Source organism: Papilio polytes, unplaced genomic scaffold, assembly GCF_000836215.1.
Source record: "Papilio polytes unplaced genomic scaffold, Ppol_1.0 DF822289.1, whole genome shotgun sequence".
Lineage (NCBI taxonomy): Eukaryota > Metazoa > Arthropoda > Insecta > Lepidoptera > Papilionidae > Papilio > Papilio polytes.
This window is the reverse complement of record NW_013526915.1, coordinates 488749-508296: the sequence shown is the minus strand read 5'-3', so window position 1 is coordinate 508296 and position 19548 is coordinate 488749. Positions and strand designations below refer to the sequence as shown.

Below are 19548 nucleotides of genomic sequence, written 5' to 3'. Positions count from 1 at the left end.
AACACAATTCAGAGCTTGTCCCGGTTTACGGAAGGTAACAAGCAAAACAAAATACTCGCAAGAGGAATAGTTTACAAAAGAATCTGCACAAGAACTCCACTATATTCCGCGTTGCGCTAACTTTCTTAAAAACGTATAAAATTTACGTTCGCCTCGCGTGCTTCTATTTATGTTTGTAATATTAAAACAAAAGTTTGTCTAGACTCGAGGAAGGCGCAACATTCTTTAGTCTCGGGCTCTAATAAAAGAGTTAACGGGTACTGTTTAGCGAAGCTCTATTGTTTCTGCCGAGACGCCCTGCTATTGTTGGCGAGGTGATATTTTACAAGTAGTGCCCTGACGAGCACTAAGTCTTGGAATTTATGCATGATAGCGTGATAGTGTTTAACACATGGCTTGGTGATTTATGATAAAATTAATCGTATGCAAAACTGAATTTGCATGCTTTTTATTTACATTTATTAAAGATGAACCTGAGATAGATGGAGATAACCCATAGCGGAAAATATTTTTAAAAAAGTAAAATTAAATTCCAATGTCCTAATAAACAGTATATATTTTTATATACAAGTCGATATTCTAAATATTCATTTGGTTTTTGATTAATACTTATTTTTTACTGTATTTGTTACAAACATTGTCCTTAGTACCTATTTCAACTTTTGATTGTATTTGTTGCAAACATTGCATGAATGTTGTGCTTTTTCATATTTCTTATAAAATTTTCAAGTTTTTAGGCAAACATTAAAGCTGTCCCATTTCTACTGTGACCAGGGCTGCGACTCTCAGTTTAATTGTTTGTGCGCAACGAAGCAAACGAGGTGAACTTGTATTTAGCAGAGCATGAGACACAACTGACATCCTTAATTTTGTACTATTAAGTCGGATTTTTAAAGAAATGAAATAACATGGTGTTTTAAACAAATTTAATTTACTTATACATTATAGAACATTTATTTCTCCTATCTTTAACTATTTGGCAACCGAAATGTAAATGTAAAAAAGTGTAAGAAATTGGATTTAACCAACGAAGTTAAAGGAAGGAACACAAATCATTTCCAAGCTATTATTCAATAAGGTTGCGATAGTAAATTTTAAACTGTATCATTTTTTAACTGGCGCCGTAAAAATCTTACTTCATTTCCTGTACAGACGAAGTGTAAAAAGTTTTCTCCCACTGAAAACTCGAAGCCAAGTACGCGAAGAAAATTAAAATAAAGCTTAAAACTTGGCGTACAAGTTTTACTATGTCTATGTCACATGCAAATTGTGTATGCTGATTGTTTTGTAATTTGTCTAGGTAAATCGTACACTGGATAAACGTCATGTAGGTAGAATAATGGCATCTTTGTTTTGAACCGGATGTAATCTGTAATAATACTGGTTGCAACGAGAATGACAGTCATGAAATGTCACTTTTACAACATACTAAAATTTAGTCATTATATTTCTTTAGAATTTGTGAATGAATTTGTTTGATATCTATTTTACCTAACCTTTACGATCCGCCTAGGCAAATTACAATTTGTCATTTCACAATTTTCCGGTAACATTTACAAGAACAGAGTCTAACAAAAACTGCTTCTAGAATTCCGTATCTCCAGACGGCTTATTCTAATGAAATTCAAATTGATGAGAGCAAAGTGGGAAACTTGCATGTCACTAAGTTACCTTATATAGTTAAGATAAAAAGCCTTTGTACTTACAAGTTTTTAACTATACTTGTCGATAACTGGTCTACATTGAAGTTAACTAGATATGTACAAGTTTTATATTTAAACGAGGCCTAATTGACTATGGCATAATATACTACTATTCTGCGATAGTCGATTGTTTCGCAACCAATTTAACTGTTTAGTTGCACAACTAAAAATCGAGTTGTGTGCGCACCTCCATATAAGCACATAGGAATCAAAGCGAGAATAAGTTATGCGATAGTTTAGTCAAAGATGTGCTCTGTAAGTTTTTTAATTTATGGATAATGAAGATAGAGATAGAAATGGTTGAAGATAGAAATGATTATGGAATGGCAAACTGGTTTATACTACTTCAAAAATAATAGTTTTTCCCGTGTATTTTTTACAAATACGGGTGCTATTGTAAATCGAGTATTTACGTATAAGAAATGTTAATAGACTTCAATTGTACAACAGAACATATACGAAGAGTTAAGGAACATATGCAACTTTATTATTAACATGGAAAATGAAACGTATATGAATAGTTCAGTAATTCAAAGTTCACATTGAATATTGTTAGATGCTCGTTAAAAGTTGACAACTGCATATTACGTACATAAACTAGATGTAACAACTAGAAAAAACTTTTAAAACTAGTAAAGAGCATACATTGTGAATGTTTAGTTAAAAGAGCTATGTAGACCTAAGCTAAACTTTCAACTAAGAGAAGTTTTATTTTAATTTGTAGACTGTATTTTATTAGTTAAGTTAGTTGTTTTCCGCGAATTTGTCCACGCTATTTTAAGATAAAAAGAAGTAGCCTATATGCCCGTCTATATCAGCTACCCTTCAGTGGAAGTCCCGTCGAAATCGGCCCAGCCATTTTGGAGATTATCCGGGACAAAAAAGCCTAGCGGACAGACAGACAAAACATTTTTGAATGCAATTTTCTTATCAGCAACGCAAATACATCATCTTCCCGATTTTTTTTATAATATTTCAAACATACACTCCATTTTTTTATATGTATAGATTTAAATTAAACGTATTGCCATATTATTAATAAACTGTCATATAATTACTATGCACTGTGAACAAGGAAGTATTTGAAGGAATTATGTTTTAACGATAGGAAAGGCTATCAAACGGCCCACGCGGCTTCTATGATTCAATGTACGAACGAGAGAAACGCGGACGCGGGAAATTGAGTTAAATTAATGCATCATCTATGCATTGTGAAAGGAAATGGACTAAGATCAAACAGTGACCGCGCCATGAATCCAGTACTAATATTATCAATCATTTTAAAAACAAAACTAAAGATGCTAATATTGTTATTATAAGTTCATAGCTTCTTAATGGATTTGAAAATAAGATTTTTGCGTCAACAATTTTTTTATTCTATGATCACGTCTGGACGAGAGACTGATGTAACTGGGACCATAGGTAGAAGAATTTAAATAGCCCTATCCTAGTCTGAAGCCGTAGGATTTAAAGTCTAGACGGTAAGCATTACCTCGTACAGTATTATTGGCTAGGATAATCACGGGATAAGTTATCGAAGTAAATTTATAATTGACAGTAACGACGTTTGGTTTCAAAATTAGAGTGAAAGTTGCGTTATCTTGTATTAGCTGTTCTCGTGCGGCTTCATCCGCATGAAGCTATAAAAAAATTATTTTATTGTTTACATTTGTCAATTTCGCAATTGCAAATGTCAAAATGACATGACATGATGACAAACTTGCTTCCTTGATGTTGGCAGCAACTTGTGGTCTCTTTCCCACATTAGGGTTTTTATCCAAAATATTTATCCCCTAAGTTTAATGGCCTTAAAATATATAGCCTTTTTTTTCGCTGGGGAAATCTTAATAAAGATACCTTGTTTCCGGGTTGGAATATGGTTATGTAGGGTTTTACCTACTAAAACGGTGGAACGCACCGGTGCCCCAAAATATATAGCCTAAAGCGTGACGCAAGTGTATGGTTTTTTATAAAAAAGGAATTATTTAAAAATATGTTCTAATTGCTGACATCTTAGGCAACTAAGAAGTGTGTGTTTACGGTTTATTATAATAGTACAGATTACTGTGGAGTTAATTATAAAAATAAAATGTAATGTAATACTGTAACTGCATTAAGTTAAACTTTTTTTTAATTTTTGAGACAACTTGGACAGAAAATTAGGATAATCGCAACAGCTTTTAAAATCAACAATTTAATGAAAACAACTGTAAAAGAAACTCGATGGGAATTTACTTAAACTTCGTTAATATGAACTTTATTGAAGAACGAATTTCGATAATTCTAGTTACAATTTAAATTTGTAATGAGAATAAGGTAAAAGTAATTTTGAATGTCCAATATGAACTTATCGAAGCACAAACAAATAACAATTCACTTTAAAATGCTAAAATAACAGTACATTTTGTTATTTTTATCTTAAAGAAATTCGATACTTGAGCCAAAAATACACGCTATAAATTGAATTTGAGTTTCGTTTAATTAGTTTTTAAAATAAGCAATCTACTTATTTGCAATTAGTTTCGTTTTAAATTATTCCAAGTATAAAAAAAGTCTTAATACTAGAGATTTTTTTTTATGATGTAAGGCGGTAAACGAGCAAGCGGCCACCTAAATCCATCGACATGGAAAGCGACCGCTGCCCATAAACATTCGCAATTGCAGATGCGTTGCCTACCCTTAGTTGACGGAGGAGGAGTCGTACACCCAAGAGGACACTTCCCCTTCCTATGCGTCTCCTCCACCGTCAAATCCACTTTTCCTTCCCATCCTTTTCTCTTAAGTGGAAAGGGACTTAAATTAGGCCTCCGGCACCACACTCATCAGACGAAAAGCGGAATTGCTTCCACTTTACGCCTGTTTTCTATATGGTCGTGGTATTACACCGGGCGAGCCAACTCATTCGTTCGAAGATGTAAAAGCGGGCTCTACCACTGTTACCTAAACCTAATTTTCATTCATACTTAATGAATAATAGTTAACGTTACCTACGAAAATGTCGGAAAGAACTAAGGGCTTATCACGAATTTCGTAACGTTATCGACAGAATTAGTATTAGATTTATAGAATGCCTCGGACGCTAATTATATCACCAAATGTCATACAAATCTTCTCGATGACATTACGAATTTCTCGTAACTGTCACGCAATTACTCTTGATAGACCTTTGTTGGAAGGACCGTGGCAAAATTAACTCCGCAATCGCTTACCTCGTTTAAGATCGTGAGCGGTTACTTATTTATTTTGGCTTCTTAGCGGTGCGTCCATATCAGTTCGGATTCAGTTCAGCGTAACGTGTTTGTATTTTTATTAAGTTGGATATATTTTCATCTTGTACCACCCACATAGCGTGCGGTTTCATAGCTATTAGCAGGTTGCAAATTATCTGAGTTTGCGGTGCGTGGGCGCAGGCGCCGGTGCCTACGCTCGGTTTCGCTCCGCCACATTTATTATAATTGGAAAGTTATTTTGAGCGTGTCCCTTATTTGGTTATTATTTTCGCAATTGTCGTTTAAATTATAACATGCTTACAGTTTTAAATACTATTTATAAATTGCAACAGGTAATTAAGAGCACTTTCTTAAGTATTTCTAGATATTTATATCCAATAATGTTAACTTACATTGATGTAAATGTTGATATCTAAAATAAGAAAATTTTATTTAAAAGAAACTTCGTTTCGTAATAATGAAATGAAATTAGATTTGAAGAAAGTACATCTCTTATTACAATAAAACTTTCCTAGTTAAACTTTTTCCATCTAAAGGTTAAGCCTATCTTTCTAGATGAAAACAGTTACAATATAGAAGTTTTCCTATTTGCAACTTACCTTTTCAATTATGATTATCAGAAGGTTTTTTTTTTACCAACATAAGGTGGCAAACGAGCAAGCGGCCACCCGAATCCGCCAAAATGGCGAAGCGACCGCTGCCCATAGACATCCGCAATTGCAGATGCGTTGCCTACCGTTATCCGACGGAGGAGGAAACGCACATAAAGAGGATATTTCCCCCTCCTATGCATCTCCTCCACTGTCAAATCCATTTTCCCTTCCCATCCTCTCCTTATAAGAAAAGAGAGGTAAGGAGTAAGGGACTTAAATTAGGCCTCCGGCACCACACTCATCAGACGAAACACGGAATTACTTCCACTTCACGCCTGTCTTCTGTGTGGTATTGGTATTACACCGGGCGTGCCGGCCCATTCGTGATAAGATGTTAAAGCGTGTACCACTGTGTACAACTTATCCAATGTCGGTTGTCTATATGTTCCCATAATTGTTAAGTTAATTCGTCTATTAAAATTCAATTCGACAGACGTTTAACACAAAGCGAGAGATCTAAACAATATATCATTAATAATACTTTTTGTAAAAAAACTTGAGCGTGCTATGCGTTTCCTTCCTTTGGCCCGATGAGATCCGACTTAAGCACCGTTTCCTCAGCCAGCGATGCGTACATCCACTCCTCTGGTAGGTGGCGCTAGGTACCATTAATCAAACGAGGCGGACGGGTTAAGCGGAGGAAATGCCCGTAAATAGCTGAATGCAAAGCACGCCGGTTGTTCGCCCATCAATCAATAAGTGTTCCCAGTTTGCTTAGATACTAGCGAGCGAACTGCGGATCGTAATGATAATTTAATTTTATTATTAACTAGTTTTTGCCCACGACTCCGTCCGCGTGAAATTTAAAAAGAATAATAAAGAAATGAAAAAATATATCCTATGTCACTTATAGATAAATAACCTTTTTAATAGCGAAAGAATTTTTGAAATCGGCCCAGTAGTTTTTGAGCCTATTCATTACAATCAAACAAACAGTTTTCCTCTTTATAATATTAGTATAGATAATTCTTTTTCTAATAACGGTAAATTTTAAATTGTATTAAATGTTTATATGTACTGAACCTGATCAACAATTTACACCAAAAAAAGTTCGTAAAAAAATTGATAAATTTAATAAACTGTAAATAATTGTGAGACCTACAAGTCTCTGTAATTAATTAATTCTGTATATTTACATAACATTTTAAGCTCTAAGCCATAAAAAAACAAAAGCATCCTTTAACCTATCCAAAGCTTTATAAGTTGTAGCGATAATAATTTACGACTTTGACAGACGCAAAAAGTTTACGAGTGTTGGCATAAAATAAAAAAAACAAAACAAAGGAATGGAGCAAAAATAACAGGATAATGTGTTGACCACTTTAATTGGGCATGTAAATTATTGCGGATTCCATTTCAAATATATGACTAAGGCTTATTTTAGAATAACATGGATTTAGTCCGGCTCCCGAATGACGGGCGCCAACGAATTCGATGAGTTGTTTATTGTTAGGAATGTGTTTGCAGTTATTGGTGTTGACGGCGATTTACCATGCGTTCGTTTAAATACGACTTTACTATAACTGTCGTATTCATTTTGAAGCTTTTTATATCTCTGTGACAATTTTGTCGTAACTTTCGTTATTATTTACGATTGAGAAAAGCTCAAGCCTATATAATTTTTACCGTTAAAATATTCTAATTTTTTTTTATATAATATAAGGTGGCAAACGAGCAAGCGGCCACCCGAATACACCGAAATGGATAGTGACCGCTGACCATAAACATCCGCAATTGCAGATGCATTGCCCACCCTTAATTGACGGAGGAGAAGACACACATAAAGAGGAAATTTCCCCTTCCTATGCGTCTTCACCACCGTCAAATCCACTTTTCTTTCCCATAGTTTCCACTTAAGAAAAGGGTGGAAAGGGAAAGGGACTAAAATAAGGCCTCCGGCACCAAACTCATCAGACGAAACGCGGTATTGCTCCCACTTCACGCCTGTCTTCTATATTATGCTTTATTTGTTACTTTTGGAACACGATGCTCACGTAAGTAACGTAAAATGGAGTAGTAAAGAACTTAAATAGCTATTATTCAGGACAGAATGATTGAATAGATAAAGTAATGCAATGTTATTGGGATGATGTTCCTAGAGAATGTAGGAAAAAAATTTTTAAGTACATTTCATGTAAATTCAATGTAACTAATTGATTATTTTCGTTCATTATAGCGTCTAGTGAGTAACTACAGATACTCGATATCTTTAACATGTGTTTTAACGACATTCGGAAGTTGTCTTATACGACCAGGTCAATGACCTTATCCAGTAAACTATAGCAATGTATTTGGGGCACGTCTAACGTTTCGTTATTTAGCCGACAGATGGCCATCTCTTCCACAATCAGTCTTATTTGTTTAATTAATTTTAGCTCCATTTATTTATAAATTATAAATAATTCAATAATAAATAATTTCTCATTGACGTTTTACAATTTATGGATATTTTATGTAATGACAAATAGTCCATAGCACAGATAATTGAATAATTTATAGCGTCCGTATAAATCTGACGGCTATTTCCGACCACCGAGGCATTCTAGTTGTTGTTTTTTAAATTGAGAAGTAAGAAAATCGTCTTTTACGGCATCTTGCTCATGTCAACGGTAAGATAAATGTGAAGAAATAAAAAAAAGTTTGCAAGATTTATTACAATTCATTCGTCAATTTGCTTCGAAAAAGTTGTTGTTTCTCACGATTCTTTAATCAACGTTATTTTAATTTTGTAGCAAAAAGCCTTTTATATTTAACTCGTGTATGGAAAATATTAATATTAAATATGAAACATTCTATTTCATACATTGCATCTAACTTGCAATGATAAATTAGTTTGACAATGGTTTTTACGACGAAAATGACGCCACTGTTAGATAAGGGAACAAAATCTGATATTTGCATCACATATTTTACACGTTCGATTGTTATCAGACGATTTACTATTTGTTGGCCCTTAATGCTCCAGAATATTAAAAGTTCCTCCTTGTTACTAAGCGAACAAAAAATAAACATTCCGCGAAAGAGCGCGTATTTCAGTATCATAGTGAAGATATGTGTCGCTGATGAGTACGACTTGGAAACAGTAAAACAACACTCCATCGCGCTACATTAACGACTGACGACCACCTCAGGTCTTTCCTTGAATTAGTTTACTAAGAAAATCTACGACAAAGTAGAAAAATCTAGAAATAAACATTCTTAAAAATGTCAATCAACTTTGAACAGCTACTTTTAAGCGTGACAAATCTATGATAATTAATTATTAGAAGAAAACATGTTTTTTTTAACATTTAAAATGGTTACAAAATTCGTTGAACTTTAATTTCTAAACGTGACCCTGTCTTTACAAAGCAAATCTTTCCCTACAACTTGACAATTAAAACCCAAATACTGTGTAACTCATGGATTCTTAAACATTTATTCTTTTAGACTATACATTTAATGGTGTTATTTAAATGCATATGTCAATTTAGAAGATTATGTGCTTCTTTTTCACTTTACTCTACTATGAGCTCATATGCGCATACTACTCGATTTTTAGTTGTGAATCGAAATAGTTGAATGGGATGCGAAACAATCGACAATCGCACAACTATTGTGCGATAATTTAGTCATAGGTGCACACCTTAGTAACACATAGTTTTATGTTTTTTATTCATTTTGCTTTTAACAAAAGCTAAGTATAAACCTGTTGTATCGCTTCATTTGATCTCGATTGGATGTGTTGGTCACTTAATACCGAAGCGAGTCCTGCTCCAATTCAATGGAATGAATTCAAACGATTTCATATCGCAACTACGATCTTGTCAAATTCATTGTTCACATTGTGCCGCGTTATCGGACACGATTGTAACCGGTTATATTTGTTACTATAGAATTCCACTGCTGTTTCTCTCGTCTATATTGACATCCTTTTTCATTATCATTGACAAAATAGAGACAGTAATACACAAGTGTCAAAACAGTAGAGTTCTACGGTTAAAAGACAATGATTTACATATTAACGTTGATATATTTTATGGTTTTAGTAGAATACAATAAAATATTATTCGACCAATTTAAATAGAACTGTAAACTATATCTGATGTCTTAGTTTTGTGTATAGTTTGATAAGGTCGTATATGAGTGGTGGTGGTAATTGTGAGTGTAGGCACGTAGCGAGTAAGACATCCGAGAGACTACTGCAGTTCCAAACTGATTACAAATGTTCCAAATTTATTTTCATGTTGAGATGTGTTGGAAAGCAAGTTAAAATATCATCGACATACCTTATTTCTTTATGTACTACTGGTCTTTTTATTATAGTAGTATATCAAAAAATCTTTATCAAACTATAGATTACTCTATAAGGCAAAAAATATACTTAACTAGATTTAATTTTAACTAGCTGTTTCCGTGCGGCTTCATCCGCATGAAATTATAAAAATATACTTTATCAATTGCAAATGTCAAAATTACTGTTATAATATTAACTGGCAGCTTGTAGTTTATAGTAGATTTTCCATATGAAAGTTTTTTCCAATTTATCTACCCCTAAGCTGATAGCGTGAAAATATTTAGCCTAAAACGTGTCGCAAGTGTATGGCTTTATATTAAAGAAAGAATTATTCAAAAATGTGCTATGATTGCTGACATGCTACGAAATAATGTGTGTTTACGTTTTATTATATTACTACCAGTTCCCGTGCGGCTTCATCCGCATGAAATTATAAAAAAATATTTTATTGCTTACATTTGTCAAATTATCAATAGCAAATGTCAAAATGACATGACATGTCAAAACCTTGGCAATCTTGCTTCCTTGATGTTGGCAGCAACTTATGGTCTCTTTAGAGTTTTTATCAAAAATGTTTACCCCTAAGTTTAATGACGTGAAAATATATAGCCTAGAGCGTGACGTAAATGTAGGGCTTTTTACTAAAAAAATAATTATGTAAAAATATGCTGTAATTGCTGAGATCTTAGGTAACAAAGAAGTGTGTGTTTACGCTTTATTATGATAGTATAGATAGATATAGTATGGATAAATTGAAAGATTTTTTTATTTGTTGGCTTAGAAACACCTAAGTTCAGTTTTAATAACAGGCCCTTATACTATGTTTAATCTTTTTTTTCTATGTTCATCGTTTATTTCTTTCGTATTTATTAGCAGTGATCTTAAAACGAAACCAATGTACTTTATCTGTATAAGATAGTCGTTCCGCTTTAATTTACGGTTTCGTATACTTAGTTGCAATAATAAAGTTATCTATTTATTGGAATGTTTTACTAATTTCCATACCGACATAAAAGGTTCCTCGTCTCCGTGCTTGCGGTTCGAACTTGTACACTTAACTGATATTTTTAATTAAAAGTTAAACTGCAAATGGTTTCATTAGTCGTGTTAATGCCTATGTTTCCACTTTTTATATTGCTCGAGTAATTCTCAGCTAATGTAGCTTTTGCATTTGAAATTGAAAATAATGAATTTAATTTTACATTCTTATTACATTAATACTGATTTTTAATCTGTTGTAAAATGTCTTTTTATCTTAATTTAAGAGATTATGCAATCAACGTTTTCAATGAATACTAAGAGCGGGCGGACATCTTTGAATAAACTATCACACAACTAATGTGCGATTGTCGATTGTTTCCCAGCCAATTCAACTGATTACTTGCACAACTAAAAATCGAGTAGTATGCGCACCTCCATACAAGCACATATGAATTAAAGCGCGAAAGTGTTTAGAATGCAGAGTGTAGTGTTTTGTTTTTACAAAATCTGTAATAATGTATGTAACTTTTTGTGTAGAGTATTGAACAAGCAAGATGCGTAATTGTTAGCTACATAAACATTCACACATGTATGAAGTTGTGTTCTCGGTTCAACTTTATCTGTGTTATGTTAACGGCCGGCCTCAGTTCAAAGCGAGTTGATTAGTAACGTATGCACCAGACGGATGGGAACATCTCGTACCTCCTGCAAGCCCCGTCCTTAACACAACGAATATTAGTTTTTTATACTTATCCGAAGCGTTTTTACAGAGATGTTAATGCGTTCTTCACGTTTCTACCCGAGAGGGGAGTCGTTAGCTGTGTTTTATTGTGGCTCTAGAAGGAAATTTATGATTAAAAGGGTTTACAAGCGACCGGCCTCGCCTATTAGCAATGGCCGATGTATGGGTGCTATTGTGCGAACTGTGAATGACCTCTTCACCATAATAATGGGCGAGGGATGCGCAGGAGCGCGTGCGGGAGGGGCGACCGGTTTGAAATTAGAACGTTTTTTTATTTGAAAGCTGAGCTTTGTCGGCGCCGCCCGGCGTGCATGCGCTAACTCGACAAATGCGTCAAATGAAATAAGCCGTATTTTATTTCCTTTTCTTTTTTTGCCTCTCTGAATGCCCTTTTGAGATTTTAAACTTATAAGATTTTTCTTTCATATTCCCTTTCGGTTCGAAAGGGGCTAGTATATTGTGGGGTGTAAACTGGGTTAGGTACGGCACTTCATAAATGTTCCCTTTGAACAAAAAACTATTGAAAGTTATAAAAGAATGTTACGGCATTCCTTTTTTAAGTTTTGTGATTGAAGTTTGAAGAAATCAATGCATATGTATTCATAGGTGTTTTATACTCTATACAATTTCTGTTTCTAATATTTGCTAGATTAGATATTTGATAGATATGAAATTTAAATACTGCTACATAATATGCATATAATTTGTAAGATATGATATCTTAGTAGGCGGTTAATTCTTAGAACTAAAGTTTCAATGTTTTCACATAAAAAAATCCACAAATTTATGAAATGCTGTAGCTCGCGACTTCGTCTATGTGAAATTAAAAAAAAATAGCCTATGTTACTCATAGATAAACTACCTTTCCAACGGTGAAGGAATTTTTAAAATCGGCCTAGTAGTTTTAAAGTATATCGAATACATACAAAAATACAAATCTTTCCTCTTTATAATACTAGTATAGACAATAATCATAATACTCAACAATCTCGGTAAACCAGGCTTGTAACCATTTTAAGCAGTTTTAGTCTCTTTTAATAACGTAACTAAGTATGGTATTATTTTGTCAAAAGATCGGCGTCAAAGCTCACGTATTAAAGGAACGTTACACTAAAGGTCACATAGATCACTGACAATAGGTCAAGAAGTTTATTATCCGAGAAGATCAGACGTAACACGCTTTCGTATCCCCCCATTTACAGAGTAAACATCTAGATTGAGGAGGGAGAATGGAGAACCGATAGTTCGAGTAAAGACACCGCGCCGAACGGACGTATTCGAAACATGCCGCGCATGCTCAAACTTCCGAACACGAAAACTTGAAATACGAAATAAAAATGACTTTATAATTATATGTCCAATTAAATTCGATGGAATGCGAATGGAAAACTCCATTCACCGTTACGTCGTGAATTCGTTACCATGTAAAATAAATCGAATGTGATTGATAAAAGTTAGTGTAATTCAGTGGCAGTATGGTGTATGTTGGTGTAAGTGAGTGTGAAACCATAAACGGGAAGAACCAATTTGTTTATTTTATATTTGTGCATTTACTTTTAATTGGACTGAACGGCACTAATGGTAAATATTGTTTTAAATGTTTAATTATTTTATCTGTTAATTGTTTTTTGTTGTTTAGGTTTTAGTATTTATTTTTTTTAGTGTTAAGTTACTAAGAGTAGTTAATTTTTAATTCTAAATATGTTTATAATTATTTGAAAAGTACGCATTAAGTTTATTATTTAAAATTTTAGTAAAGCTTCAAGAGGAAAGTTTAAATAAATTGCGAATAAACTATAATATGTATGTAAACATAAATGTGATAATTGTTATAAATTATTTATATTTTATGTTTACAGAAAATTGAGCTTTTCTGCTTTGCGCTTAATTTGTAGGTGTCTCGGAGTTCGAATCCCAGCTAGACTATAACACCATAAGAGATCAAAAATACTATGAAGTGTTTTGTCCAGTTATTTTAGGGATTTGATTATATTCAACAATCATTACTAAAATAGGCAATTCAGCCTAAGCCACACCTTAGTAAATATTTCATTTGTCCGTGAATCCTTAATTCACTTTAGTTAGTTTAGATAATGTAATTAGACAATAGTAAATATCTTTGATACCTGTTAATATAAATTTATTGCCCTGATTGTTATGTTGGATTAGTATGTGTGAATGTACGACGATAGGGGCATTATGTTACATTTAGCAACAAATAATCGTATTGAAACAGGATATTCTCGTATTTTATAAACTCGATTGAGAATAAAAATATATTGAACACTCGACTCGAAGCTCATGTTTGATATTTCACACTTCGAGGTTTAAAAGAAAATCATTTTAATTGGTCTAGACACTAATTACTGTATTGGTAAATATATGAAAGCAATTTTTTAGTTATTAGTATGATACCGTTTTATTTTTTTATTTAATAAATACATAAAAAAATAAATAAATATTATCTGTGGTCAAGACTATATTCTACATCTGTGCCAAGTCAGCGACTTCCGTTAGCCCGTTTTGGAGTTATATAGTAACAAATGTTTTTAGATTCCTTTTTTAAAATATAAAAAAACCTAACCAAAGCAGTATTTAATAAATACATAAAAAATAAATAAATATTATACACAGATAGAATGATATAATAATATTTACTAGTCTTAACTAAAACACAGGCAATTAATTAAATTTTTAAAATTCACGCAGACAGAGTCTGGCGACGGCTAGTATATTTTGTATTTTAATCAAGTATTTTTAATGTAAGTGAAAGTATATTTTTTTACATGTATATATTTTGCATTGATATTTTTTATCGTATATGTTAAAGTACATAGTTAGGCACAGTCAAAAACCTTTTGATATACTAAAAGAGTAAAACAACGATACTTTTATCAGATCGTCTGGTCGAGTAATTAAAAGTATGAAGCCAATTAACGAAATGTAGTTCCGTGGCAGCGTTTCGTTAGCAGAACAATGGAGCTTTTATTTCTTTCAGGTTTTTTTCCAACTTTGCCTTAATTAGTTCAACGTCGGTAAAGGATACCACAGATTATTAACGAAATTACCTATTTTGTTATAATAAAAAATGTAATAATATGCAAATTCTATTAATATTACATGCTAATTTTGTTTCATTTCAAAATACAAAATGAAAAACAATATAGTAAAATTTTTTTTTTTCTCCAATAGAGTTTTTTATTTTTTTAAAGAAGTACGTAGCATATAATCTAGTCATTTTCATTATTATTATTTCTGTATGATATTAAATATTGTATTTATTAATATTCATCTCCTGTGGTTGAAGCTCATACAAAAAAGGTGTAAAAAAAACTTAACAAATAGACAACAAAAACCTATTGTTACAGCTATTGTACACTGCGACTAAAACAGCCAGGTACAAGGATAGTAAAATTGTACGCAAAAAACGTGCATTTCGAATGATACCGTAAAACATACAACATAGATTTATGTTCTGTATTTGATGCACAGAATATTATTTCAATAATTTATTTATGTTCTGCATTTTCTGTATACAAACATATCTCAATAATTTAAAACAATAAAAAATTGAAAAATCATCTAATCATCATCATCAGATACTCGTTATTCTAAATTTAAAAACTCTGATCATAAAAGAAATGAACTAGACATGCGACAAACCTTTGGAATTTCCGAGGTTTATTTTTGATCTCATAAAAAATCTGATAAAAGTAGAAGTTAAATAAAATTCTGTGTATTTGTAGTTGAATTTATAGCGATATACATTAGGACACAATAATTTTAATAGACCGGTCTACTTTTATGATGAACTAGTTCTAGTCCGCGACTACATCCGACCGGAATTAAAAAACCAAAAACATAGTAGCCTATACGTTCTTCCAGACTATGTTCTACGTCTAAGCGATCTCGGAGATGGTAACAAATATCTATCCATCTAAGCTTTCGTATTATTATTAATGTTTTTTTATTCTAATTCTTTGGCATTATTTTTTTGTTTTCGTCTGTCGTTTGCGATGAGAACATCACATATGTTCGTACTTGAGAAGATATCTTGCGTGCAGCGCCCTCTCTTATCTCACAAGTCAAGAGCTGGTTGAGACATGTACATGACCTATTGCAACGGACCATTATTTCGTTTTTTTTGTATTGTTTAAAATATGATGTACTAGCTGTTGCACGTGCCGTCGTCCGCGCGGAAATACAAATTGTAATAATATAACTTATGTTACTCAGTGATAACGTAGCTATTTATTATTGAAAGAATTATTAAAATCGGCCCAGTAATTGTTGAGTTATTTCAGTACATACAAAAAAAAAATGAATTGAGTACCTCCTTCTTTTGGGGAGTCTGTCAAAAATACAAATCTTTTTTCTTTATAATATTGGTATAGATGAGGTATTATGAAAAGGAACTAATGTGATGTTATAGGGGTCATTCCTTAGAAAATAAAAACACATTGCGTGATTATAAATTGTAATCGTTTTAACCGACCGTAGCCCAACCGCTGGGAAATAAATGCTTATTTGTACAACAGTGTAATATCTGTACTAATATTATAAAGAGAATCGATTTGTATTTTTGCATGTATTCAATTCACGTAAAAACTAATGTTCCGATCTTTAAAAGTCATTCACCATTAGAAAGGTAAGTTATCTGGGAGTAATAAAGTTTTTTTTTTATTTTTTAATTTCACGCGGGCGAAGTCGCGAGTCACAGCTAGTCTTCTGTAAAATTAATAACACAAATTTTCCTATACACGATTAATAATTTAGTAAGATTTTAAAAGTATACTGGGCGCAATTACTCAAGAGAGATTATATAAGTCTATGAATGAACTCGGTTAATGAACTGTGAGATATTTTTAATATTAACGATTTAAGCTTTTTAGTAAAAGTAATCATCGTAACTAACATTTATAATAGTTTCCAGTCCGCGGTCAGATTTTGTATAAATGTTTAATGAACAGTTAGAGCTTCGGGGAATGAATTAATAAACAAGACATCTAAACTAATTTATTTAGACTGTCAGTGTCAAATCTGAATATAGTTTATGGTGAAACGAATATTTACATATTCAAATATTTTTCTTAGCCGTCTTGATGCAAAATAATATAAAAATACATGTTCAAAAAATCAGTCATTAAAATAATAACACAAATCTTTGAATAACTAGAAAAAAAAACATCTTAAAGTACCCTCTTTTGTACGCAATTAGCTGTAATTTTTATTTATTTTGACTTGACATTTATGTGTGTAATTGTAATGGCGTTAATACTTATACATAAGTTATTACTTATATTTATTACCTTAATAATATAGTTTAACACTATTTAGTTAAATTTGTGTTTTACATAAATATTTAAAACCGTTAGAGATTACATATATAACTATAAAACACTATTCTTTCCCGTGCGACTTCATCCGCATGAAATTATAAAAATGTTAACATTGCAAAAGTCAAATTTACCATTACCATAATAACCTTGCTTTCTAAATGTTGGCAGCTTGTTTATGGTTGCTATCCCACGTAGAGGTTTTTTCCAATTATTTACCCTCTAACTTTAATAGCGTGAAAATATAAAGCGTGTCGTAAGTATAGGGTTTTTTATTAAAGAAACATTTATTCAAAAATATGCTGTGATTGCTGACATCTTACGCCACCAAGTAGTGTGTGTTTACACTTTAATATATCAGTATATATATAGATTGAACGGTATGTTAGTATAAATAAACATGTAATATTACTAATGGTGACCAAATTAATCCGTGTCAAATCTAAAGTTGTATCTGTAAACGTCTTTATACTCTACACTCGTATTGTCTGTGCACTTAGATCGATTGACAGATAAACCTACGCGGCGTGGTATTGTAATAATTTCTGATTTAGTTTTTTTGTGTGTTTGTCTCAGCGCGGCTTCGGTCAAGCGCTCGGTAGTCCTTTATTAATACTTGTCACTGTCACTGATAACGTACAAAGCGAGTATACATTATCTTGAAGAGCATGTCTTTTTATACTTCTATCATACGGTTCATTGACTCGGTAAAAGTGATATACTAGTTTTGAAATAGGTGATGCAATTTGTGTTTAACAAAGTGTAAAATCCCTTGGACACCTTTGACATAATGTTGTGTGATTGTCGGTTGTTTAACAGCAAATTCAACTGTTTCGTTTCAAGAACTAAAAATCGAGTAGTATGCGTACATCCACGTAAGCTTATAGGAATCAAAGGGACTAAATAGTTGTGCGATAGTTTGGTTTAAAGTGTGTGTACTCTCTAAATGAAACTTCATTAAAATACGCTAAATAATTATACTATAAACACGGAAGTTTTGATAGACGGATGGATAAATGTTTCTTGTCATCTCTAAAACGGCTAAATGGTGTTTGATGAAATGTTACACAGATATAGAACATACTAGAACACTTTTTATTCTGCTCAAAAAAATAAGGGGTATCTCTTACTGAGCAATAATTTTCTTTATAACGATCTTCAGACAATATTTACTCAAGCTGGTTATCGGATCGCTTTTTGTTTCCGTCCGCTAATGACATAGTAATGATACTTTAATTATCCTATTACGTATAGGAAACAGTATTAAATGATTTCACTGCATAATTTTCAATAGCTGCTTTTATGGTCGCGGCAGACAATTTTGCTGCTCATAATAAGTGATCATAGTTATTTCGTATTGAAATAATTATTAGTATTGAACAATATATCTGTTTTTTTTCTTTCGGAACTAGATTAAATATCTGTTTTTTATTTATTTTCAAATACACAGTACATAATACAAAATTAAATAAAAGCGTCCATAAACCCAATTGCGGATTTGTCCATACACTTTAGGTACGCTATAGAAAGTAACAGTAGGTATGATTAGATTTTTAATTTTTATAATAACTTAGTGAGTTTGCTCATACCACATATGATTTTTTGTTAAGTTGCATCTAAATCGTTGAATTTTAAGCAATTAAATTAGTAAATCCAACTCTTGTATGACATTTTATCTCTAAGGCATATCAGAACGCAATTCCATTTAGGAAGGTACTTCCGAAATACGTCTGATCCTGTGTGATACAGGATACTGGCTATCATGAAAACCATTAAAGGGTTCTGTACAATTCGATGCAAATTACTTGTGTATAAGCACAAAGACTGATTCGACTAAAAACCTTGGAGTGTTTCGAACTTTTCAATCCGATCATTTCCTCTTATGTTGCTGTTCTTTGTCTGTAAGCTTGTTAGTTTCCATTGGTTTACCTGAATTTACTTGTTTCGAAAATACCGACAAATGAATGACATTGATGTTATCTCAGTCAAAAGTAGACCTTTGTATTCATTTTTCTCCTTCAATCTGTAATCAGCAGAGCCTATGGTTGGCTATACGTATTGTAGCTGTTTGATATTGCATTACCGCTGTTGTAATTCGAGTTAATTAGCTTTACTTCAAAATGAAATTGAACACAAACTTCTTGATGTAATTCTGATGCCTCTAGTCTACGGTTGCTTATGAAGCAGGATTAGGTAAATTGATACTTGTCATTTGTAGCGCAAAACCGAGCACCGCGTATCAAGGAGCATCCATCGAACACAGTGTCGGGCCGAAGCGAGCCAGCGACACTGCGGTGTGTGGTTGAGGGCAGGCCCAAGCCCGCCGTGCAGTGGTACAAGGATGGTTCGCCTGTGCCCCCAGCCGATGATGGTCACAGGGTACTTTTGGAAGACGGATTGCTGTTTTTAAAGTAAGTCGCAACAGAGAATCATTTTAAATAATTGTAATTTCTATTGTTAAAATGTACAATGTTTTTAGGGTTAACCGGGCTAAAAAAGATAGTGATGAAGGACTGTATTGGTGCGTAGCGAGAAATATTGCTGGAGAGGCTGTTAGTCATAACGCAACTTTAAATGTGGCTGGTAAGTTTTTCAATAATTCCAACGTAATAACCTCAAATCCTATT

The 19548-nt window shown here is 32.7% G+C and overlaps 2 protein-coding genes across 2 annotated transcripts in view; one reads left to right on the top strand and one right to left on the bottom strand.

Annotated features, from left to right (window-relative positions):
* The window catches only part of LOC106106266 (glutathione S-transferase D7-like), a 144773-nt gene that overhangs the window by 94480 nt on the left and 30745 nt on the right, over window positions 1-19548 (bottom strand). The gene's annotated exons all lie outside the window — the stretch shown is intronic.
* LOC106106268 (protein sax-3-like) overlaps window positions 12822-19548 on the top strand; it is a 12034-nt gene continuing 5307 nt past the window's right edge. The window contains exons 1-3 of the mRNA XM_013286820.1: window positions 12822-13166; window positions 19140-19332; window positions 19401-19504. Of these exons, the coding sequence (XP_013142274.1) occupies window positions 13061-13166; window positions 19140-19332; window positions 19401-19504 (403 nt within the window). The 5' untranslated portion in view covers window positions 12822-13060. The remainder of the gene's footprint in view (window positions 13167-19139; window positions 19333-19400; window positions 19505-19548) is intronic.